The 25,549-nt window shown below is 44.4% G+C and overlaps 1 protein-coding gene across 5 annotated transcripts in view; it reads right to left on the reverse strand.

Moving 5' to 3' along the window:
* The window catches only part of DNHD1 (dynein heavy chain domain 1), a 66,171-nt gene that overhangs the window by 5,435 nt on the left and 35,187 nt on the right, over positions 1–25,549 (reverse strand). For 4 of the 5 annotated variants that reach the window (XR_015734363.1, XM_034426350.3, XM_034426355.3 and 1 more), the window contains 8 exons: positions 23,006–23,108; positions 7,852–8,001; positions 4,696–4,878; positions 2,496–2,927; positions 1,974–2,415; positions 1,754–1,900; positions 1,438–1,653; positions 221–399 (listed from right to left, as the gene is read on the reverse strand). Coding sequence is in view for 4 of the 5 variants with exons in the window: in XM_034426350.3 (XP_034282241.2) it covers positions 221–399; positions 1,438–1,653; positions 1,754–1,900; positions 1,974–2,415; positions 2,496–2,927; positions 4,696–4,878; positions 7,852–8,001; positions 23,006–23,108 (1,852 nt within the window). In the remaining variant the exon portion in view is untranslated. The remainder of the gene's footprint in view (positions 1–220; positions 400–1,437; positions 1,654–1,753; positions 1,901–1,973; positions 2,416–2,495; positions 2,928–4,695; positions 4,879–7,851; positions 8,002–23,005; positions 23,109–25,549) is intronic. The other variant, XM_034426353.3, reaches the window with a different exon arrangement.

Here is a 25,549-nt window from a genome sequence, read left to right on the forward strand (position 1 = left end):
AGGGCCATCAAGACCTGTTCTAAAGCCAGTTGCTGGGCGGGAGATGGCGGGAGCTTCTGGTTGGCGCATCCTGGCTGGGGAGAGGTTGACCAAGGTGCTGGGGTTTTAGTTTCTGCTTGGTGGCCTGGTGGTTTTATGGTTGTGGTCACCCAGACAGCGCTGTGCTTGAAGAAAGACAGCCATACAAGTCTAAAAGATTGGTTTCCATCCAGGGAATCACCTCCGTGGCTTCCAGCTTGCCTTCCAACTGCAGGATCCCGAGATACAAGATCTGCTGGTTCTTCAGGATCTCAGGGCGCTCCACGTGCAGCACTTCGCCCAGTAGCCGGTCCTCCAGGGCCCCCTGGCTGAGGCTGAGGTCGATGAGGTTTAGCCTCTTCAGGAGCGAATGGTCGGCCTCTGCAAAGGGGAACAGGACGACGGGAGGGGTTGCTCACCAGCTCTCCACTCTCATCCCTCTTTGGTACTGTTAGTTTTAGGGTCTTCACCTCGTTTTTCAAAATTTCCTAATTCTCCTTCAGAATTTCCATTCATGAAAAAAGATTTCCAACTTTCCACCCAGTTTATGAAATAAATTCTCTTGAAAAGTTGAAATTTGATTCCCATCAGTCCGCCCTACTGGAATACAGGGAATCCCAGGAGCCACTTTTCTTCAGGGAAACCCCCCCCCATTCACTTCCTCCACCCTCTCAGGAATGGGAAGGGGCAGGTCCCAGGCTTCCCGATCCACCTTACGGAAAAGCACACAGTCTACTGACCCACTGAATCTCCCACTTGCTGCCGGACTTGATTCACAGCTGATGTTCAGAACTAAAATCCCCCTCTCCCCCCAAAGGGGTGGGTTTCTTGGATACTTGCAAGATATTTGCAAAAATGCCTCAACTGGGTCACCCTGGTTTCTTTTTCCTTTAATGTTCACACCGATGCTTCTGAGACAAGCGGTCACAAAATTCCATACTGGGCAGGTGATCATTCTGGATCGATCATTCTTAATATCAAATCATTCTTGGAATAATACAAACATTATATCAAGAATGTTCCCTTTCGGGGAGGGAGGTCTGGTTTTTCTAAATAAATTATACCTTTCCAACAGTATATTTCCACACCTTTGCAGTGGAAGGGAAGACTCCCCTTCGGGGGGGGGGGGCAGCTGCTCTTCTCCCTCCACACAGTCATCCTCATGGTGGGCTGAGCCTCGTGCCCGCCACCCATCTAGTTATTTGTGTCATACACCTCTTTTATATAGCGGCTGAACTCACAAGTATGACTCTGGGCAGTGTTCAATAAAAACAAGCTATTAAAAACATTAAAAATTATTCCATAATAAAAACAAACAGGGCAATCCTTTATACAACTGTCCATCTTCTCATCCACACCCTAAACCTACCCAAATCTCGTGGCAGCAATTTGGGAAATCTTGATCAATTTCTTTCTTACCTGCAGCCAAGGATTTAAGAGGTAGCTCCGTGCACAGGTACAAGAAAAAAGAAGGTGGGATGGGCAGGCACTCAGCTTCCACTCCATCTTCTTCTGAGGCAGGGAAGAAAATTTTGCCCTCTGGGCAACCCCAAAAGGATTCCTTCTCCATCAACTGCTGGAGGGCTGAACACCAGGGAATGTCTTTTTCAAAGTCCGTCAGCAGCACAGGGTTGCCTGGAAGAAGAAGACAAAGATGAAGACACTCAGGGCTGCCCTGTCCGTCTCTGCTGAAGTTGCCCCAGACACCATAAATCTTGTCCCGGGTCTCGCTCACCAAACTTGATGGCGTCCTTGAGGCTCTGCTCAAGGTCAGGGCTGGTCAGGGACAGGATTTCCAGGTTGTCCTCAGGGATCTCATCGCCACCTCCTTGCTCTACCATGTCCGGCACCAGGTCAGAGAGGGCCTGGGCCTGGGACTCCTCTGCAAGGGAGAGGCCAATGAGCGCCAAGCCCGGGAAGGCAGTGCCCGGGGGCCGCTCTCCTCCTTCGCTCACCCTCTTCCAAAGAGGAAGTCATCAGCAGCCAGGTTTGGGCCTGCTTGTCCGGGTCCACCAAGAGAGGCCACCGGTGGGTCCGCAAGTGGATGCTGGAATGAATGATAATGGCGACGAGGCGACTCTCGGCATCCTTCGGCTTGTGGAGCCGATCCCAGAGGCGCTGCTGCTGAGCCGAACTGAGCAAAGAGGCCACCTTCAGCGGCTTCTGCACCGGGAGCAGTGGCTGGCCAGAGGACGCCTGGCCCGGGCAGGGCAATTCCTTCTGCAGGAGCCAGCTGACATCACAGGGGCCCAGGAGAACCCGGGATCCTTCGCACACGGCCTGCCACTTCTCTAGCAGTTCTTTTCGCCGTGGTGGGGAGAAGGGACCCAGGTATGAGATGACAGCCGAGCAGAGAAGCGCATCACCATGCACCGTGATCTGCTGGCACTCCAGATCCTGGGAGGAAAGAGGAGAGGCTAAGAAGGTGTCAGCAACCCTTTCCAGGAGAAGGCGGGGCCTTCGGCCTTAGACGTTACCTTGGCCATGGCCGTCCAGCTGGCCAGGTGCTCAGCCACGGAGCTCTCCACTGTGCTGGCCTCCTCTTTGGCCTGCAAGGACTGTGTGAGCTGCTGAAGCAGCTTCTCCTGGTGCTCCTGCTTCTGCCTCAGCTCCCTGATGCGGGCCTGGGTGGTGTCCCGCAGGTACTCCGAGTGAAGGCGCCGGTCGCCCAGGCTGACTTTCTCCGCATTGATCTGGTCCTCGCAGGACTGCAGCTGCAGCATGGCCGGCTGCCACTCATGCAGCGCCCACTGGTACCAGTAGACGGAGCAGATCCATTGATAAAGAGCTGCGGCCGCTTGGCTGGCATTCTGGATGGCAGCCACAGACAAACCCTCGTGGGAGACCACTTGGCCCAGAGCCCGGAAAAGCTCCATGCTGAGAGTCTCCTTGGGGTAGAAGACCAGATCCTGGAAGGGAGAGAAGGTCTGGGAGAACAAGTCGTGTGTGTGTGCCTGGGTTTTCCCTGGGCCCGTACAGAGGAGTTAGAAAGGAGGCAAGCATGGAAAGCCTCTGACCCTTCCCAACATGACAGAAGGGCAGAGTGAGCTCAGTGACCCTATGGCCCTGCCTGGCTCGGAGGCAGGTCGCTCCTTGCCTCAGGCATGGGGAGGAGGCCACCACACATCTGGGGCTGGGTTCCTTGGGCTGGAGTGGAGGCAGTGAGCTCATTTCAGTGGCACAATGACTTAAATTGCACAGACAGCAAGTTTTCCAGTGCCTGCAGGAAGGACGGCTGTCGTACTGCTTGGTGACATATGTCATTGAGCCAGAGAGATGATAAAATGAGAGGGAGAAAATGATAGATTGTAGATAATTAGATAGATGATAGATGGATAATAGCATTTCAGTGGCCATCCAACTTGAAAGTAAAAAAGAAAAAAGAAAGAAAGCTCTCTATGATAAAAACAGCCATTTCTAGTAATCCCTTCTGGGCAGCCTCTTCCGAGGAGGCGGCTGTCATCTCATCCCCAGGGCCTTTTAGACCAGGATCAGAATAACCAAGTAAATCTAGCTGGCTTCTCACTGTCCCCATAGTTGCCGTGGGTCACACACTCTCCCTTTGCTTTGGGTTCCCTTTGGCAAAATGGCCTTGTGGTGCCACCGAAGTGGGGGGAGGGGGGAAATCCCCTCTAGAGATCAACCACGGTGTGTCTGGTGTTAACCATGAGAAACTGAGGATGGCTGTACAAATTTGCTTTGTGCCACAGGTTTATCCAGCTAAGTTGGATTCTAAATGCTTTTTTCATGCGCGATACATTGAGACAATTTCCAATTGTCCAATTTCCAGTCCAAATTTAGACTCCTCCTGGTGTCTTGCATCTGGTTCTGGGCCCCACGGTTCAAAAAGGATACTGACAAATAGTAGAGTGGGGGCTTCCAAGATGGTGATGGGACCGGAAGCCCACTGCTACGAGGAAGAGTTAAAGGGTATGGTTTTGTTTAGCAGCTGGCCAGCTGGTTGGCAGGATCCAGGCAAGCAAAAAAGGCAACCAAGGGAGATGTGATCATAGCGGTCCTCATGTAGTGGAAGGGTTGTCCCATAGAAAAGGAAGTGGGCGTGTTCTCTGCTGCTCCAGCAGGCAGTGCCAGAGCCAGCAGGAGCAAAGGAAGGAGAGAGGCTGGACGGGAGGAACAAGGGGCTAGCCGGCGGAAGAGGATGAGGGTGAATGGAGCCATTTCTCCTTCGTGGGAGATCTTCCGAAAGGGGCTGGGTGGGTCTGCCTTGAGCAGAGCTTCTTCCGTTTTACAATTCTGATGGTGGCTGCTGGCTTGAAAGTCAGCCTGCGCCCTGTGGTTATAAAGGGCCAGAAGCCACATGGAGAGTCCTGGGCACCGACACCAACTGGGTGCTTGGGGCCCCCCTCCCTTTCTTTCAGCCCAGCCCGCCTCAATGAATTGTTGTGGATATAAAATAAAGGGAGCAAATCTAACAAGTAATCAAGAAATAAACTGCAATTTGCTCTCTGCAGAAGGTAAAGTTCTTGTGACAACATTTTTCTAAACATCAGCCACCTCTGGACCATGCAAAACTTTTGGAGAATCAGAAAGGACCAAAAAGGGCAAAGCTGCACACACCCTCAGCCAGGAAGGAAGGGGGGCTGCATGTTTGTTTGGGCAACTTACAGCATCACCCAGGGCAGGAGGGAAGGGGGGGTCCAGGAGGGGGGGTCTCACCTGGTGGAAATCCTCCCTGTTGAGCAGAAGCTTGGCGCTCTCCCATCCGGGCTCCACCTGGAACATCAGGCAGAGGGGGTCGGTCACTTGGACCACCAAAGCTGGGGGTTGCCGGTAGCTCCGCAGCTCCTCAATGTCCTGCACTCTCAGGGCGGCCAGGGCAGCCTTGTAGTCCTGGCTCACCTGAAAAGAAATGGGTGGCTGGGCAGACCCTCGCTCTGCCTTGGGCAAGAGGGACTCCGCCTTCTTTGGGGCTAAGGAGCCCCCCCCCCAGCCCGTGGAGAGAGCTTGGGTTAGGTGATTTCCAAAGGGCAAACGCTCTTCCTGGGTGCTGCCAGAGGGAACGCTGTCACAGACGGGACCCACAATGTTCACCCCTGCCAGCCGATAGGAGAGCTGGATGCAATCAGGGGAAGAGGGCAGTGGCTCCAACATCCTCCTGCTGCGCCCTCTGGGGACTTATGGGTCATTCCCAGCACTTTGAACTGAATCCAGGAGCACCTATAGCTAATGCAGCTGGCAGAGCACAGGCGTGTAAGGTGCCCGGATTGAGGAGTGCCCAGAATTGACTGCATTCTGTACCAGCTGCGGCTTCCAGAGGCTCTTCAAGGACAGCCCCAGGAAGTCATTTATGGCTTTGCTTAGTTTGCTGGGGCAGAAATGCCAACTGGGGATCAGGAGCATAATCCAGAGGCACAAGGCAATCCCATAGAAAGCAGTTGGCCTCTACTCCATCGGGAACACCAGATCCAATGTGCGAGACCACTGTCCTGTAGGAGGCTCTTGCATTGGCCATGGCCTTCATGGGAGCCATCTCAAACCCCTCTCAGAGAAACCAGACTGAGGCGGGGAGGCTGCTGTGCTACGAGACCAGCAACCCAAACCAATCCCTGTAGGCCACCAAAATAAAGAGTTTCACTTCCAGTGATCCATGGAGCAGCACCCCAATGACAGGAAGCATACCAATGATTCCTCACCCTATAATCACAGATCAACAGCCACTGGCTCCATGTAGATGTGAATCAAGAGCGGAGAGAGCGCCAAACCCTACAGAGGCCGGACCTCCCTCTCCCAGACTGGAACCAGACTCAGAGGAAGAGGAACCACCAGCACAAGGCAGTGCTGCTCAGCCCAACTCCCGGGGCTTGCCCAGAAGGGTGCCATAATCCATGGTTTCCAAAGCCCCTGAGCTATCAGCAAGAACAATGATGAATGCACCTGCCCATCTCATTCCCACCAGAGGTTGCCCAAAACTGCAACAAATGCCAGTTTGGTCCAGTACGTTAGCTGGAGACTTGACTGAAAGGAACCCAAATAAGCTGTTTGCATCCAGGATCCTCTGAAGCTATGGGATGACCACCTGCCCCTAAAAAAAGAAGCTGGATGAAAATTGTCCAGTATGGTTGGATTCAGCAATGGTTTTGTAAGAAAGGGACAAAGGAATGCCCCCTTAAGAGAACAAGCCCCTCTCTCCAGGAACAATTAAACACCCTTAGAACCAGGCCATGTGGGAGGCTTTCTCCAGCTGGGGGGACATGGACCTGACAGACAAACAGACATCTTTTCAAAGTGGTATTGTTGCTAGCACAAAAAGGATTTAATTTAATTTAATTTAATTTAATAATTTAATTTAATTTAATTTAATTTAATTTAATTTAATTTAATTTAATTTAATTTAATTTAATTTAATTTAATTTAATTTAATTTAATTTAATTTAATAATTTAATTTAATTTAATTTAATTTCCTTTTTTTTTTTTTTAATTTGATTTATATGCCGCCCTTCTCCGAAGACTCAGGGCGGCTTACAATGCGTTAAGCCGCATTGTCATGATCCTCATAATTTTAAACTACGACTGACTTCCCATCCTTTTGATAGCACAAATTCAGCTCTCTTCTCCAAATAATACATTTTTAAAATTGGGTGTCATCAAGTTGTTTTTAACTCCTAGAGGCCCCACATGATTCTCTGTCTTTAATCTGTCCTTTCAAGCCTCCCCCTCGTGGCCACTGTGGCCGAGTGGCTCCACCTTGCTGCCGGTCTCCTCTTTCACCGTCCCCAGCATCAGCAGGCCTTCTCCAGAGCGCTGCTTGGGTCTGAAGGAGGATGGTTTGAGCCTGGTCTTCTGTGCCTCGAGGAAGGTTCCATCGTGGGTTTGTTTTTCTTGGCTGGCCACAATCTCCTTAGGAGTCCTCTCCAAAGTCCAAAGTCTTTTCTCCTCTTGCTTCTTTAAAGTCCAACATTCATTTCCAGAGAAGGTCACAGGGAAGATTTTGGCCCATGTGAGCACAGAGCCATCATAACATTGGAGCATCTTGTCCAGGCCTTCGTGGCTGCTCCAACAAGTGCTCATCTGGCCCACCGTTTTTGATCGCTTGTCATTTGCTGTTGACATTAAACCCTAAAAGGCAGAAGCTCCCCATCACCTCACCATCTTCATTGTCAATTCTAAGGCTGGTTGTTCTATCTGCTGCCCTTAGTCTGGTCTCCTATATATTTAATTTTAGTCCCGTGTTTTCACGACGCTCGTGACTCTGAGTGCAAAGGCTTGCAGATCCTGGGCCTTTTCAGCTGCCAGGATAGCATCGTCAGCAGTGTGCAGTTTACTGGTGTTTCTTCCTCTGCTTTTAAAACCAGACTCGCCTCCTTCCAACCCAGGTTCCCCTAACGCATATCCCACATGTAGGCTGAAGGAAGGATCTTGGGCCCCTCCTTTGCCAATTGGCAGCCAGTCTGCTTGACCAGGTTCTTTACTTGACCAGAGTAGGTTCCATTTTTCTGAGCACTTTCCATTCAAAGCTAAACTGAAACCATGAAGAAATGTAGATGAAGACTTCCCAATCAGCGTGAGGGTATTTCTTGATTATGAAAGCCTAAAAAGGTTGCTCTACTGAGAGACCGAAGATACTTGCTTGAGACTACCTGTTTCTTAGCTCTGAAGAGAGGGCATGGGGTGGGGAGGAAATGCCAGGAGCCCAGCCCTTCACCCATGGAGAGCTACCCTACACCGAGTCTGCCTCCCCACTCGGCCTGGAGGAACATCTGGGGAGGGAGGAGGAGCCCATGTCTTAGACGTAACGAACACAAGCACCACCGCAGGCTCACAAACCCCGGAGCGAGCCAGCTGGAGACTGGCAGACCCACCACCAGTAGTACCTTCTTCATGGCCATCTCCTTTTTCTTCTCCAAAGCGTCTCTTTTCTTGGTCAGGATGTCGATGCGCGCCTCGAACTTCCGGCACTCCAATTCCTGCTGCTTCAGCACCTCTTGCTCCCGTTCCACCTCCTTCTGGCTCTGGGTCATTTGCTGAAGAAGGCAAAGAAGGGAGAGTCACAACCGGTCATCCTCGGAGAACAAGGACCTGAGAAATCTGGGGCGACCATACCCATCTCTCCCTTTTTTCATTTCAATACATCTGGGCAGTTTCCCAACATCCCTCGGGGGCTCCCTCCTATCTATGTGTCCAAAAGCGAGCAGTGATTGTGTGCAGGGCAGCAACTCCAGCAAGCCTGGACCCTTTCAGGCCTCCCGAAGGGCTCTGCTCCACTGGCTGCTCAGCCCTTTGCCCTCGAGCAGGCCTGGGGACAGACTAGAGCTGCGCTTTAATAAAGGTCATGATAAGAGAACCTTACGAGTCTGTCCACCTTTTCCCTTCCTTCCCTCTCAAATTCCAGGGAAGTTGGGGTGGGCAACTTAGGTCCCCATCTTTCTTTCGCACCCAGTGTTTCCTCCGGGGACTTTCTCCAAGGTCATCTCCTGGCTGGGTACCCCTCACGCTGCCCTCTAATGAACCCTCTCTTTAAAAAAATAATAATAATGAGCTATAACATGCTGCCATTAATATTGCCATATTGCAACATAATAAGTCGGTAAAAAAACTATGAATCATTACATAGAAAGCTACCAATTTACAATGCAAATTAAGAAAAAGTTAGAAAATTTGAAAGAGTAATCTCATTATTTTTCAATTTATATTGAGAATTTTACATAAGGTAAAAGATAAATCTAAAGAAAAGAAGAAAGAAAAAGGTACAAGAAAAAAGAGAAAACTAAAATTATGAATACACTATTGTTGAAATATATTTATCAGTATTCAGCTGGGGGGACAATTTATGTGTTTGTTTCTTGTTTTTTTAAGCACTTTTTTTTGTCTTGCTTAGTTTTGCTTTATTTTTGTTTCCCTTTTTTCTGTTGAAGTTTATATTTTAACTTTGGAAATAAAATTTAAAAAATATTAAATAAAAAACAGGAAAATAAAGTTACAAAATACAAAGAGTAGTGATCGGTCCTTCAACAGATACGGACCAACTCATTGTCTGCCCTCCCTCTTCACTTTTGCGGAAAGACTTCAACCCGGGGGTGCCAGGGTCCCGGCCAGGGTTATTAGGGCTGAGCCAAAGTCAGACCAAACTCTTGGGTTAGTGAAAAGATGGCTTCCCCTGCACAGCCCAGGGCCAAGATGCAGAGCAGGTTATCGCCAGCATACAGGCCAGAGGGACCGCCCTCCCCTCCAGTTGCACAATAACAGGTTCACCAAGAGTTTTATTTTATCCACAAAAAAGTCCTTGTTCCTAAATAAAAAGCAGTCAATAATCCAACTTTTGTCCCTTTTGCTGACTATACAGTTCAGTAATCCGGCTCTGTCACAACCCCAAACAAACTTGCAATTGTGCCTCTGAGCCCCCTGTTCTCCCAGCTGGAGTGGCTGTCTGAAGACCGAATAGGTCGATTCCTGGGTTCTCCTTTAATCCGAACAACTCCCGGGCTGCCAAGGTCCCACCAGGGCCCCAGGTAGGCTGTAGTGCCTCTCGGTTTGCCATTTTCTCCCCGGAAGCTCCTGGGTCCCAGCTTGAAGCTGATGGGACAGTCCCATAGCCCAGGAGGAGGGAAGGGATCTTTTTAGCTAGCCAAGGGGTTTACAAGGCCATCCAACTCAAACAGGGTGATTCTGAGTGGTGTACAGCAGAAAAACAAGTAAAAACCAAGCAAATCTAATGAAATCAAAACATATCTAATATATAAAATATAAAATGGCAATAATAAAAATATCCACAAGGGGATCCCACTCGGCTGGGATCAGGACCCATAGACAAAAGTCACCAACATCAGCAAGATGGCGGACTTTCCTCACAAGGGATTTGGAGGAGGAAAAGCAGGGGACACCATGGACACTCCCAAGATTATTTATTTATTTATTTATTTATTTATTTATTTATTTATTTATTTATTTATTTATTTATTTATTTAGTCGCATTTCTATGCCGCCCAACTCCCAAGGGACTCTGGGCGGCTTACAACAAAGAATAAAACAATGCGAACAATCCCATAAAAAATGTTAAAAAGAAAAACATTAAAACATTGAAAACTTTAAAAACGTTAAAACACATGCACTCCAATTCGTGGCCGGGTCTCGCAAGATCATTATAACGAGATCAACGGCCCCAGGCCTGCCGGAAGAGCCAGGTCTTCACCACTTTGCGGAAGGCCAATAGGGTGGGGATGGTCCGGACCTCAGGAGGTAATTGGTTCCAGAGAGCCGGGGCAACCACAGAGAAGGCCCTCCCCCACGGGCCCGCCAGCCGACATTGTTTAGCTGACGGGACCCGGAGGAGACCAACTCTGTGGGATCTTACCGGTTGCTGGGAGCTATGTGGTAGAAGGCGGTCTCAAAGATAGCCTGGCCCTGAGCCATATAGGGCTTTAACGGTAATGACTAACACCTTGAATTGCACCTGGAGACCAATAGGGAGCCAGTACAGCTTGCGGAGAATTGGTGTAATGTGGGTGTATCTAGCCGCACCCACTATAACTCGCGTGGCTGCATTCTGGACCAACTGTAGTCTCCGAACATTTTTCAAGGGTAGCCCCATGTAGAGCACGTTGCAATAATCCAGCCGTGAGGTGACAAGGGCATGAGTGACTGTGAGGAGAGCCTCCTGATCCAAGTAGGGTCGCAATTGGTGCACCAGACGAACCTGTGCAAAGGTCCCCCTAGCTACAGCTGTCAGATGTTGTTCCAGTCTCTGTGAGTCTAGAAGGACACCCAAATTGCGAGCCCGTTCTGAGGGGGGCACTTTCTCACCCCCCCCAGAACCAAGGATGGATGGTCAACATAGTTATAGATAGAAGATAAGCCACCTACTGCTCCCTGCACATAACCGAATTCCCCGCGGACACGCAAGGGAGCTGCGGAAGAGCAGCAGGACAAGGATTCTATGGGATCATTTGCTTCCACGTGGTGGAAGGGTTGAAATGTGGTGGAGGATGAGTGCCAAGGGGCTACCTATCCGCCAGCCTAGGTTCTCTAACTATGGGCCACCTCAGCTGCTGCACTCACCCTGCTTCTGCCTCTGAAACTGGGTCTCAAAGGGCAGAGAGCTGTATTTTTTTTTATTATTATTGAAAAGTTTTAAAAAGTTTACATATATATCCCCCCCTTCCCTCCACCCTCCCCAACCCTCCCCCTCCCATCCAACCCCCTCCCTACTTCCCAGAGCAAAATACAGGGTATAACATTCAACAATCATAATCTAACATACTCTAATTAATTATAACCTCTTACATCCCTCTAATACTTTAACTCCCCATTTACCAAACTAAATTTGAATACATAATAACATCTCTCTATCTATTCGTAAGGTATTTGAAAGTTTTTACTCCGATATTTACTTTGAATATAATCTATCCATCTTCTCCATTCTATCATATATTTCTCATTTGAATAGTCCTTCAAATACACTGAGATCTTTGCCATCTCTCCTAAGTTTGCTACTTTTAATATCCATTCTTGAATAGTAGGCAAATCTTCCTTCTTCCAATACTGCAACAATACTCCAACAATCTTGCTGCAGTTATTAAATTCAGGATCAAATTAGTCTTTATAACCGTACAATCCGTGATTATACCCAACAAAAATAACTGTGGAGTAAACTTTATCCTCTTTTTAAGAATATTTTGAATAATCCACCAAATTTTTATCCAGAATGCTTTAACCTTTTTACAAGTCCACCATACATGAAAATAAGTAGCGTCATCACAATCACATCTCCAACATTTAGACTGTAAATTCGGATACATACAAGCTAACTTTTTGGGATCTAAATGCCATCTATAAAACATTTTGTAAAAGTTTTCTCTCAAGTTTTGCGCTTGTGTAAATTTTACATTTCTTACTCATATCTTTTCCCATGTTTCCATCATTATTGGTTGTTCAAAGTTTTGTGCCCATTTTATCATACAATCCTTAACTGTTTCCGAGTCTGTTTCTATCAATATATTATACAACCTTTTTATATGCATTTGACTCTGGTCTCTAATTTGTTTTACCAAATTTTCTTCACTTTGTATGATACCAATGTTCTGATCTTTTCTCCATCTAGCTTGTAATTGTACATACTGAAACCAAGTTTGGATTACCCTTTCTCCCCTTAGTACCCTCAAGGGCTTTAACTTTAATATACCTCTCTCTGTGTTAAGAATTTCTTTATATGTAATTACATCCTGTCTTTGTTCTATACTTATATTCTCTATCGTGTGTCTGGGTACTGTCCATATAGGTATCTTGTCATTTAATTTATATTTATATTTCTTCCAGACACGCAATAAAGCATTCCTTAATATATGACTTTTAAAAGTCCTATCAACCTTCTTCTCATACCCTAAATAAGCTTGCCAGCCGAAAACCAAATCATATCCTTCTATATTCAATATTCTTTCATTTGTTAAATTAATCCAATCACTAATTGCTGATAAAACAGCTGCTTCATAGTATAATTTTAAATTGGGCATTTTCAAACCTCCTCTTTCACGTATGTCTTGCATTATTTTTAATTTAACCCTTGGTTTCTTCTCTGCCCAAACAAAATTATTAATGCCCTTCTGCCATTCTTCCAAGTTCGCATCCTTTTAAAGTATTGGTATCATTTGAAAAAGGAATAAAAACTTAGGTAAAACATTCATTTTTACTACTGCTAGTCTACCCAACAAAGACAGTTGTAATTTTTTCCACTTATCCATCTCTGTCTGTATTTTATGCCATAACAATTCATAATTATACTTATATAATTTCCCATTTGAAGTTGTAATATAAACTCCTAAATATTTAACCTTTTTAACTATCTCACATCCTGTTACTCTTTCTAATTCTTCTTTTTGATTTATTGTCATGTTTTTAGTTATCATCTTTGTTTTCCCAATATTTATTTTAAACCCAGATACTTGACCATAGTGATTAATTATCTCCATTAAACCTGTAGCTGATTTCACTGGATGAGTTAAGGTTACAACCAAGTCATCTGCAAATGCTCTAATCTATAGTCATGATGCCTAATCTTAATTCCCCGTATCTTATCAGTCACGTATTTTGATCAACAATAATTCTAATGTTAAAATAAACAGTAATGGGGACAGGGGACAACCCTGTCTTGTTCCTTTTTCTATTTTAAAAGTTTCTGTTAAACTACCATGAATTATTATTTGCGCTGTCTGTTCCTGATATATTGCTTTAATAGATTTTGTAAAACATTCTCCAAACTGCAACTTCTGCACCATTTTCAATAAAAATTGCCAGTTCAATCGATCAAACGCTTTTTCTGCATCCAAAAATATAAGCACCGCAGGGACTTGGTTGTTCCTTTCCAAATACTCCAATATATTAACAATTTGCCTTACATTATTTTTCATTTGTCTCCCATGTATAAAACCAGATTGATCATTATGGATCATTTGTTGTATAACTGACATTAGCCTATTTGCTAATATTTTAGCAAAAATCTTATAGTCTGTATTAAGTAATGATATGGGCCTATAATTTTTTGGCTGGGTATGATCTTGATCTTCCTTCGGAATCAGAGAAATAAAGGCTGTTCTCCAAGATGGTGGTACCCCTCCTCCCAATTGTATTCTAGTAAATAATTCCCTAAGGGCTTCTACCATTTCCAATTGTAAATTTTTGTAATAAGCCACTGTCAATCCGTCTGTACCAGGGGCCTTACCAACTTTTAACTGCTTAATTGCCAGTAGAATTTCCTCCTCGGTTGATTCAATCTTTCCCTTTGCTCATCTGTCACTGTAAGAATATTCTCCTTCTCTAGGTATCTATCTATATCTATACCTTGTATTTTATCATAAATAAATAAATAAATAAATAATTTTATTTCTATACCGCCCTTCTCCCGAAGGACTCAGGGCGGTGTACAGCCAATTTAAAAACACAACACACAACAATAATTAAAAATTAAAATAATTACATAGATTTGGCCGATTTAAAACCCCAAACATTTAAAATACCCCAATTAAAATTATTAAGTTGATAGCCCTGCCTGGCGGAACAACAGGGTCTTCAGTGCGCAACGAAACACTCGGAGTTCGGAGATCTTGCGTATTTCCGGGGGCAGTTCATTCCACAGGGCTGGGGCTCCCACAGAAAAGGCCCTCCCCCTGGGTGTCGCCAGCCGACATAACTTGGCTGATGGCACCCTGAGGAGACCCTCTCTGTGGGAGCGGAGCATACAATCTCGTATAAAACTCTAAAAAAGACTTTTTAATCATATTTTGTTGATACACCTCTTTACCTTTATAGTCTATTTTCTCTATAGTACGAGCCTTTTGTTTTTTCCTCAACATATATGCTAACCATCTACCTGGCTTATTTGCATTACAAAAGGTATTATATTTAGCATATTGCAAATTAGTTGCAACCTGATCTGATATCAACATATTAAACTGCCCTCGCAATAAATTAATTGCTTCTTTTGTTTTCTTATCATCTGGGTTATTTATTAGCACCTGCTCTTTCTTCTTTATTTCCTCTTCTAATTCCCTCCGTTTTTCCCCCGTCTACATCTATATGCATTATTCAAATTTATTAAGACACCTCTCATATATGCTTTGCTTGCATCCCAAACCATTTCCATGGATGTTTCCTTATGCATATTTAAAACAAAAAATTCTTTCATTAATTTTTTACATTCTCTCACATTTCCCTCGTATCTAAATAAATTTTTGTTTAATCGCCAAGATCTCCTAGACACCTCTCCATATTCCAATTCCATCCACATCGGATTGTGATCTGTTAGAGTTCTTGGACATATCTTCGTCTTCTTCACCCTTGAAAAGAAATCATTTGTAATTAATATAAAATCAATTCTAGAGAAAGATTGGTGCCTATCTGAGAAAAATGTAAAGTCTTGTTCTTTAAAATTCCGTTCATGCCAAATGTCTCTCAGCTCCATATCCTCCATCATGTCAAAAAAGGATTTAGGCAATCTTGCTCGCATTTGAGTATTTTGCAAAAGTCTCTTCTTGTCCATTCTAGTATCCAATACTCCATTCCAGTCACCCAACATTATACAAGATTTATAGTCCTAGTTTATCAATTTTGTATGTAGCAACTTGTAAAATCTGTCTTGTTGTTGATTGGGTGCATATATTACCACTAAAAGTACTTTCTTCCCTTCGATTAATAATTCAATTGCAATGTATCTACCTTGCAGGTCTGCTTCAATTAATTTAGCCATTAAGTCTTTCTTTAGATATATAACTATACCATTTTTCTTCTCTGGCACAGATGCCACAAAATGTGTTCCCAGTCTCGCATTTATCAAATATTTTTGATCATTTGCCTTAATATGTGTTTCTTGCAAACAAATCACATCATTTTTAAATTGTTTCAAATAATGGAATATTTTCTCCCTTTTTTGCAGTGAGTTTAAGCCAATAACATTCCAAGTTAAAAATCTAGTTGCCATCTTTGGCCCCCTGAAGCCTTTTGAGCACCGATTGGAAATCCTCCTGGAATTTCTTCTTCGGTCTTGCCCCCCCCTCTCCCACGGCTTCTGTATTTATGTTTGTACTTCCTTGGGTCGTTATCTGGGTTTGTTGCATCTTTAATTCTTGTTCCTTTCATTTAGTTGCCGCTCGTGTTTGTCCTTGTTTTGGGGCTTCTTCTGTTTTTTCAAATAACTCCAAGGCTTGCACAGCCCCTGAAAATTGCACTAATTCTTCTTGGGTACTCCAAGTCCCTCCCTGGGCTTGTGCTTGCAAGCCTTCCTTTCTAGCGTCTCCTGCTTCTTTTCTTTTTCTGGCTCCTGGAGATGGTGGGTATCCAGCCTTTAATACATTGACATAAAAATTTATTGCCTTCCAAATTGTATTGAGACGATATCGTTCTCCTGAATAATTCACCACTAATCCTGCTGGAACCTCCCATCTATACTGTATCTGACGATTTCTCAATTCATCCACTAGAAATGCATAGTCTTTTTTAGCTCTCAACATTTTAGGGGGAATTTCCTTGAATACTGCAACCTCCTGTCCTGCCACTTGTAGTTTGTTTTTGTAAGAAGCTTGTAAGATCCCATTTCTTATCTTCCTGGAAACAAAGTAGATCACAATATCTCTTGGTAGTTGTCTTTGCCTGGCAATCTGTTAGGGAATGGGGTTGAGGGGTACCCCTGACCGTGAACCAGCTCATGAGCAAACACACTGAGACTGAAATAAATCTGACAGAGGCGTCTTGTGTAAAAATATAATTTACTTTAAAACATTTAAAAAGTACTATTTCTTTAAGAAAGCACATTAAAAACGAAGTCTTATCTGGGTATGTGAAGCAAGGCTATCTCCCTAGATTCTAACATGAAGATAAGCAGCTTCGGCGTCGATACATCATCGAGGTAATAGAAGGGGGGCAGCACAAACTTCACAGCTAAAAGTCACCTGAAGTAAAAACAGTTCAAACAGCAAACATTGCTTGAAGCTTGTGGGAGGAAGAAGGTCCAGCAACAGCAGTCCCGATGATAGCTTGTGTGCTACAAAACAGCAAAAGGCAAGCATCCGTGGGAGTTTCTCTGCAACGGCGTCTGGAGCCCTTATCTGCATTCTTCTCCCATCTGCAGCATTTGCACATAGCTTCCTGCAGGAGCTGTGCATTTAGGCCTAAACCGGAGTCTAGGCCCAAGTAGCAAGCTAAAAGGTCCTTGCTTATATGGGGAGTTAACCTGCAATTAACTAGGGCGGGGAAGGCTTGCAGGTAATTACAAACAGGAGATGGCTTGATTGAAACCATACTGTTTGTGAGTAGGCAAGTAGCCACAGCAATCCTGGAAACACTCGTGACACAATCCATGAATTAAAACGATAAATTTTATCAATTTGCCAGTCACACTCTGCTTTGGACTCTCCAGTTAACTGTGCAAGAGCTTCTGCAAAAATCTCTTTCAAATTTTCCTGATTATTTTCTTTTAAGCCTCTTACCCTCAAAGCAAATTCCATCGCCCTATATTGTGTCATTATAAGTTCTGCCTCTGTCTTGTCGATCTTGATTTGAGCTTCATCCACTTTAACCTCCAAATTCACATTAGATTGATTAATTTCTTCAACCTTTTCCTCCAACGATGTAACATCTTCGTGACCGTCTTCTGCCACCAATAGCCTCCCACCGACCAGTCCGTTCCCACAGAGAGGGTCTCCTCAGGGTGCCATCAGCCAAGTTATGTTGGCTGGCGACTTTATACAGAAAATGGTCCAATTTTGGTGATTGGAATCTATGCTCCTAATCAACAACAAGAAGATTTTTATAAAATATTGTATTCTAAAATACTGCAATGGGACTATAGATCTATCTTAATTATGGGAGATTGGAATGGAGTAATTGATCCCAAAATAGATAAAAAGAGTTTGGCAAAGTCAAGGAATAAATTGCCACAGTTTTTTTTTGATATGAAAGAAGATTTGGAATTAAAAGATATTTGGAGAATACATAACCCAAAAGACTTGGACTTTTTTTCAGACAGACACAGATCCTTCTCTAGGATTGATTTTATTTTATTATCATCTGACTTACTTGCAAAAACAAAAAAACCAAAAGATTTTCCCAAGGACTCTAACTGACCATAGCCCGGTATGGATAGAAATTGAAATGGGAAAGATTGAGAGAAGATCATGGAGAGTAAATGAAAATTTGTTTAGATACGAAAAAAAATGTAAATGAACTTAAAAAGCAAATGAAAGAATTTTTTGAAATGAATTTGAATAAGGGTACTCCTATTGAAATTGTGTGGGATGCGAGTAAGGCATATATGAGGGGGGTACTTATTCATATGAATTCTAAACATAGATTAAACCGACAAAAGAGAAGATTGGAAAGGGAAGTAGAGATAAAGAAGAAAGAGCAGCTACTTATAAAGAACCCAACAGATGAAAGAATACGAGGAGCTATCAAACTTTTGAAAGATCAATTTCATATGCTTATGGCGGAGCAAACAGCAACTAATTTACAATTTGTGAAACATAATACATTCTGTAACGCTAATAAACCAGGCAGATGGCTGGCCTACACATTGAGGAAGCGTCAGAGCACACGGGTTATTGGTAGTATTGACATTGGAGGGAAGGAAATTTTTCAACAAAAACTGATTAAAGAAGCTTTTTTAGATTATTATACTAAATTATATGCTAAAGATGAAATAAAGACTGGATTTATAGATAAATACTTAGAAGAAAAAAGTTATAAAAATTTCTAGTGATCAAAAGGAAAGAATGAGTCAACCAATTACAGCTGAGGAGATTATTGTCGCAATTAAACAACTGAAAACAGCCAAAGCGCCAGGGACGGATGGCTTAACTGCGGTGTACTATAAAACTTTACAAGCAGAAATGATTGAACATCTTAAAGACTTATTTTGTAGTATACAACAAGGGGGTAAAATACCTCCTTCATGGAAATCAGCCTATATTTCATTGATACTGAAAGAGCAAGCAGGTCTTAAAAAACCTGAGAATTATAGACCAATATCTCTTCTGAACAATGATTATAAAATTTTTGCAAAAGTATTAGCCAACAGATTAATGCCAGTTATTCAGGAGGTGATTCATCATGACCAAGCAGGATTTATAGAAGGCAGATACATGAAAGATAATGTAAGGCAAATAATAAATTTATTGGACTATCTTGAGAAGAATAAACAGATATCTGCAGTGCTGGTGTTTTTGGATGCGGAGAAGGCCTTTGATAGAGTGGATTGGAACTTTCTATTAAAGACTCTGAGAAAAATGGACTTTGGGGATCAGTTTATACAGGCGGTTTCAGCAATCTATCAACAGCAAACCGCACAAATTATTATTAATCGAAGTCTGACTACAAATTTTAGTATTGAAAAAGGAACAAAACAAGGTTGTCCGCTATCCCCATTGTTATTTATTTTAACATTAGAAGTCTTGTTGAATACAATACGGGACTCAAACTTATTACATGGCATAGCTATTAGGCATGAGGATTACAGGACCAGGGCATTTGCAGATGATCTGGTTGTTACCCTAACACAGCCGATGGAATCAATAATCCAGATGAAAGACATTATAAACGAATATGGTATGACATCAGGATTTAGATTGAACCAGAAAAAGACTAAGATGATTGTTAAAAATATGACACAAGATCAGAAGCAGGAACTTGAAAGCAAGGCAGGCTTTGAAATAGTATCAAAAGTTAAATATCTAGGAGTTCAAGTTGCAGACTCAAATATAAAATTACTTCAAAATAATTATGAGGTGTTGTGGCGAGAGGTACAAAAGGATATGGAGACTTGGAAAAAACTGCAGCTGTCGTTGCTTGGAAGAATAGCAGCAGTTAAGATGAACGTTTTGCCTAGATTTCTTTTTTTGTTTCAAATGATTCCGGTGCTTAAAAGTGATAAGCAATTGAGAGAATGGCAAAATGGATTGAATAAGTTTGTTTGGAATGAGAAAAAGCCGAGAGTCAAACTGAAAATAATGCAAGATGCTCCAGAAAGGGGAGGCCTTAAACTTCCAAATCTACAATTGTATTATGAAGCAGCAGCTTTGACGCAAGCAAGTGATTGGTTTGGAAGGATAAAGCCTGGAATATTGAATACGGAAAGTCATGATCTTGAATTTGGTTGGCATGCATATTTATTTTATGAGAATAAAGTGGATAAAGTATTCAAAAGCCACATACTTAGGAACTCTTTGTTGAGAGTTTGGAAGAAGCACCAATTTAAATGGGATTACAAAATACCGTTATGGCTGGATCTTGGTCATATCATGTGGAATACAAATATAATGTCACTCGGGGGATTTTTATACAAAGAAGTTCTTTTTATGGATGGGAGCAGATTGCAATTAAAGACATTAGAAATGCTGTTGGAAGAAGGGATTAACTTAACTTGGTTACAGTATAATCAACTTCAACTGAGATGGAAAGAAGATCAAAAAACTGGTATAATGATGCATGAAGAAGAATTGGTTAGACATATAAAAGAGAAAGGTCCAATGCATATTAAGAGGGTTTATAATGTTTTGCTAGAAAGGGACTCAGAAAATGAATTGGTTAAAGATTGTATGATAAAGTGGGCACAAAATTTTGCAGAACCAGTGATGTTGGAAACATGGGAAAAAATATGGGTCCAGAATGTTAAATTTACACAGTTGCAGAATTTGAGGGAAAATTTTTATAAAATGTTTTATAGGTGGCATTTAGATCCTAAGAAGTTATTGTGTATGTATCCTAATGTTCAACCAAAATGCTGGAGATGTGATTGCTTAGATGCCACATATTACCATATGTGGTGGACTTGTAAGAAAGTGAAGGCTTTTTGGATAAAAATTTGGTGGGTTATGCAAAATGTTTTGAAGAAAAAACTTCAGTTTTCTCCACAATTGTTTTTATTGGGTATAGTTAAGGGTTTTACATTGGGCGAAACAAAGTTGATATTGTATATGGTGACAGCAGCGAGATTACTGATAGGTCAATACTGGAAAAATGAAGCTATGCCCACTATTGAAGAATGGACTTTGAAGATGGCCAGTTTTGCAGAGATGGCGAAGATTTCAGCATATTTAAAAGACCGAACTCAAGAGACTTATGTATGGGAGTGGAAAAAGTGGATAGATTATGTGCAGAATAAATATCAAACTAAGAAATATCAGATAGCTTTTAGCTGAATGAATGTATTATGTAGGGACAAATTAAATGAGTTTTATGAAAGTATAAACAGTATATAGGGGGTGGAGGGGTTTAAGTTTTATAAAATGTATTTTTCGAGTAGGATTATATATTGTGGAAGTCCTGGGGGGGGAAGAGGAGGGCTAGGGAGGGTATAGGGGCTGGGGGGGGGAAATTGGGGAGAAAATGTATTTGTAAAACTTTTTAAATAAAAAAAAATTGTTACTTGCAGTTATAATGTCTCCTGTCTTTGCTCTGCCTGCTTTTAATCCAAATGTTGTTAAAAAGTTGCTTGCAGGGATGGTCGCGTCTTGTTCTGCATGAAGCAGACACATCCCGGATTCGGAGCTCTACCAGGTTCCTGGGGAACTCTCAGCCTTCGAGCTCCAGGATTGTTCCTGGAGCTCTTGGGGAGCTCTACCCATACCCGGCTGCTCTCTTTCCCCTCTTTTCCCGAGGGGAAAGTTTCCAAGCCGCTAGACAGCTGATTTTCGCTGTTCTAGTGGCTTAACGAAGTCTCAGGGCTAGCGCTCCCAAAGGAGAGACCGCTGACGCCCGTGGAGCCACCGGAAGTCCAGAGAGCTGTATTTCTATGCTGGGAAAGGTGGGGTGCGGGTGAAGAATACACAGACAATACGATGCCCTTGCCTGCTGTCGACTCCTTGAGCACTTCTTAGTCCGTCCTGCTTGCCTCTTGGGAGCAGAATCTGCCAGGTTTCCCAAAGGGGGGGGGCGCTCTGGAGCCACTTGGGCACTTGCCTCCCGAGGTAAGCCTCCGTTGTGTGTCCTGGGGCGCCACAATAAAAACATAGACCAAGGTCGCTCCTCTGGTTCTCTGCGGGGATCTCATGTCTCCCATTTGCCTTGATTTTGGGGGGGCTGGAGGAGGCCATTGGAAAGTGGGGAAGGAGCAAAGAGAGACTGTAAAACCACTTTCCTTTATTATTTCCTCGACTCTTCCAGTTGCAACATTGGAACAGCCTCCCAAATTCCTGCTATACTTTGTCCTCCCAGTTTATCTTGAGTTCATCAGCAAGTCCTTCCTGAAACTGGCCAATTAGAGCAAGATCATCCCAGTCCACTTCTTTGGCATATGATTATTGGCTATAAATTCACGACTTTGGAGATTTCAGTGCTTCAATTTGCAAATCTCTTGATTTATTGTGCCTATGCTTTCTAAATCATCAAAAGCAGCTTTATTTCTTTGCACGGATTCTTTATTTATCCAACAAGTGATCACTGCCCAAGGGGGAGGCACAGCCTCTTTGGTAGCCGTTTCTTACAGAAGACCAAGAATAAACTCAACCTTGGGGCAACTGTAAGAAACCCTGCTGGCTTATCCACCATAAACAATCCACACTGGGTTGTGAGGGGAAGAAACTGACCCCTCTCCCTCCTCCTCCAAAAAAAGCCCTTCTACTCTGCTAGGCTTTCTACAAGAATGAAGCAACATTGGTTGGGCCAAAGGCTCCCCTCTCTCTCTTGGGACCTTGCAGAAAAAGGGGGGGCTCCCTGAGGGGCTTCTCAGCCAATCCATAGTCTCCTGGGCATCACACAGAGCTTGTTAGCTGCCTTAAGCAAAGGTGGCCTGACTCTGCTTCCTGGATGGCCTTTGGTGGTGGGTCTTGAATGGGCAGAAACTGCTGAACACCCAGGGGCCTTCCTTCCGCCAAGGGTCCAGTCTGAAAACCCAGCTGGTGGCTCTGTTTCATGCTGGGAAAGCTTGGCAATAAAAAGCCTCCGGAGCCCTGCTTTGGCTTCCAGAAATCCCTCGAGATAACAGACCTCCTTCCTGGTGGGAGGTGGGTGATATTTGAGGCTGAAGGTCTGGAAGAGGGAGAAGCTCTGCCTTCTGGAATTAACCCTTTCCTATTGACCCCCTCTTTGGTAACTGAGAAGTGCCTTAAAAAGTTAATCATTGAATGGGAAGTCGGAATGAAGAAATCAATGACACGCATCTTGTCACTTTCTGTGGTTTGTGTGCTCACAAAGGACTAGATCCTAGCCGATCTAGCATTGCATATGTATACATTTCATTGCTTTCTTCCCACCCAGAATCAGAACAAAACTCTCCTCCCCCCACCCACCCAATATGCTTAATTTAGCTGCGTTTATTCTCTTCCAGCTTTCTCCACTGTATTTGTTGGTCTGGATATCATCCCATGCAGACTGTATCAGTGAAGGGAGTCTCCTAGCGAAGGAAACTCTTTGAAGAAATCATCTGGTCAAGAAATCAATTACCAGACAGACAAGCCTTCCTTGCCGGAGCCTCTCTAGGACCTGCTTGGAGTCTCATCTGTGCTCTAAATTTTAAGCTATTTCTTAGCAAGTTATCGTTTCAAAACTTGCCTGTTTAATCTTGACCAGTTTCTGCTGCAGGACCCGAACATCCCGCGTATGTTCTTGCTGCTTCTTGCTCACTTCACTCATCTTCTGCAACGCCAGCTTCATCCTGCAGGGACAAAAGGCCTTTCACTCCACGGTCTGCCCCAACCCCCTTAGGAATCCGACTGCACTCCAGTGAGCTGATGGGGGGGGGTGTTACTGACAAGTTGCAGAAAAACAGCCACCCTCAAAACACGCTCGGACCGATGCTGGCCAAAGACACAGAGTGGGTTACATGGGCCAGCTGACTCTGCACCTGGGGAACGACGGCAGCTTCAGGCGCCTCCCACCCTTTTGAGTACTGCAGGCCCAGAATAGCTTCCTGCTGGTTATTGGGGGAGGTTTTCCAGGCCGCTTTCCGATGAAACCCTTCACTTTGCTCTGAGATGGGGGCCTTGTAAGTGGGGCGTTAATGGAGACGATAGACATGATATGGTGGTTTCCCCTGGGACTCCCTGAGCCTGAGACCCTCATGATAAGGCCTGAATCACTGCATTGTATGGCACAGCACAGAGTCTGGCTTTGAAAAATTAATACATGAAATGCCAAGTCAACTTTGGTTTGATAGAGGAAAAGCAAATAAAGGTTTAAAATGATGTATGGGGAGCAGTGAAAAAGGCATTGCAAAAAGCGGCGAAAGCCTATAAGTTACAAGCCAACAAGAAACGGGCAACAACGAAACGCTTAGTTTGGGGACCTTGTGTATCTCTCCACAAAATACATCAAACTGAGGGTACCATGCAAAAAGCTGGGCCTGAAGTACCTAGGCCCATTCCCTGTGACTGTGGAACTGAAGCTCCCGTCCTTACTAGGCCGGGTGCCTCCTGTGTTCCACAGCAGCTTACTGAAATCCATAGAAGCCACCAGGATAAGACCCCTACCGAAACCCCCTGGGCCTGTGGGAGCAGACCACTACGAAATAGACAGGGTCCTAGACTCCTGATTACATAGGGGAAAGCCAGTATTTAGTCAGATGGAAGGGATACCCCACCACCGAAGCATCCTGGGTTCCACCAACAGCATCCAGGCAAAACGGAGGGGGGGGGATTAGTCACACGTCATACTGCAGCTGCTAACACCTCTATGTTATGTCTTCCAGGTGGCCCTGGTAGAGGGGAGCCACCTGTCGAGCCCAGTCCATGGGCTTGCCACACTTGGGGGGTGAGGGCAGCAGCGGTCGGGGTGACAGGAGCAGTGGCGGATGAAGCGGCGGTGGGTGCAGCATTCCAACATCCATGGGCATGTTGCAAACGAGCCTGGGCCGTGATGGACGCCTCCTCACCTCACAGCTGATTCCCTATGGCCACCGAGCCACCGCCTCACAGCTGATGCAGCCAGAGGAAATTTGGGCGGCTCCTCGCAACCGGGGCTCTTTTGAACAACGCCGGCTCAGAGCGCTGCTGGGGAAGGCTGCAGGATCATTTGGACTGGCCAGATCCTGGCCTACAGAGGAACAAAGCCAAATGTTGGCCGCTGGGGGTGTGTGGCCACTAGGTGATTGGGGGGTGGGGCGCACAGGTGATAAGCAACACTGGAAGGCAGATGCTCCCAGCGCTGACTTTACATGGACTTTTTAGATGCCATCTCACCACGTTCTGAGGCTGGGCCTGTTAATAGGTATTAAACTCACAGTTTTGCTACAGTTGTGGATAACTTATGTTTGCCTTGTTTTTTTCTCCTGACAGGCCTGCCCTGATAGGCTGAGAGAATAATTGAGGAAAAGAGTAAGTTGATGAACTGGGATGCTTTGAGAGAATGTCTGCTAAAGGTGGAGAAATAGATGAAGGAATTTTATGGCAGGCAAATGGAAGACAGATTGGAAGCATGTCATCGGTTATAAGAACAAATGTGTCAGGTCTGCTTGGCGTCTTGCTGGCATCCTACCATTGAAGGCTAGGAGGGAGAAAGGGGACACCAGAGTGGGGAGGAAGGAATAAATGGGCAATAAACATGTATGTGATGGGAAACAGGATTGCTAAGCGGTCTGAGACAGGGAGGATGTGGAAAGACAACTTGAAGAAGAGCAGGAGAGCTCGGAACCGGTTTGTGCTAGCACCCAAGGCCACGGACCCTGAGAAAGAATGTGGGTTACCCCAAACATTTCAGCATTCTCAAAACACCAAGGCAGACTCTGAAGATGGACTTGTCATGGAGGGAGGGCTGGGATGAGGGAAAATCTTTTGTATCTTTGAGTGTGGGAAATTCAGTTCTAGCCTGACTCTATTGCCACCAGCATCTTTTAGTAAAACCTACCACTTCAACTCACCCCTGGAGTGGATGGTCTTTCTTTCCTAAGAGATCGGACTGGGACAGGTCCAACAGAATGTTTGCTAAAAGATGTGAAAGTGAAACCTATATAAGGATATACGCTTTTATCCATTTTGCCAGAAAAACTTAAAAGTTGAAAAGAGATGACAGGAATTGGTAGACGGAGAAGAAAGGATTGGAAAGGTATGAAGGGAGGGGGTTGTGCATGTTTAATTCAACGTCTCTTTCTTTCATCTTTCG

The sequence above is a fragment of the Pantherophis guttatus genome, chromosome 5 (genome assembly GCF_059756535.1).
Source record: "Pantherophis guttatus breed Tessera chromosome 5, ASM5975653v1, whole genome shotgun sequence".
Lineage (NCBI taxonomy): Eukaryota > Metazoa > Chordata > Lepidosauria > Squamata > Colubridae > Pantherophis > Pantherophis guttatus.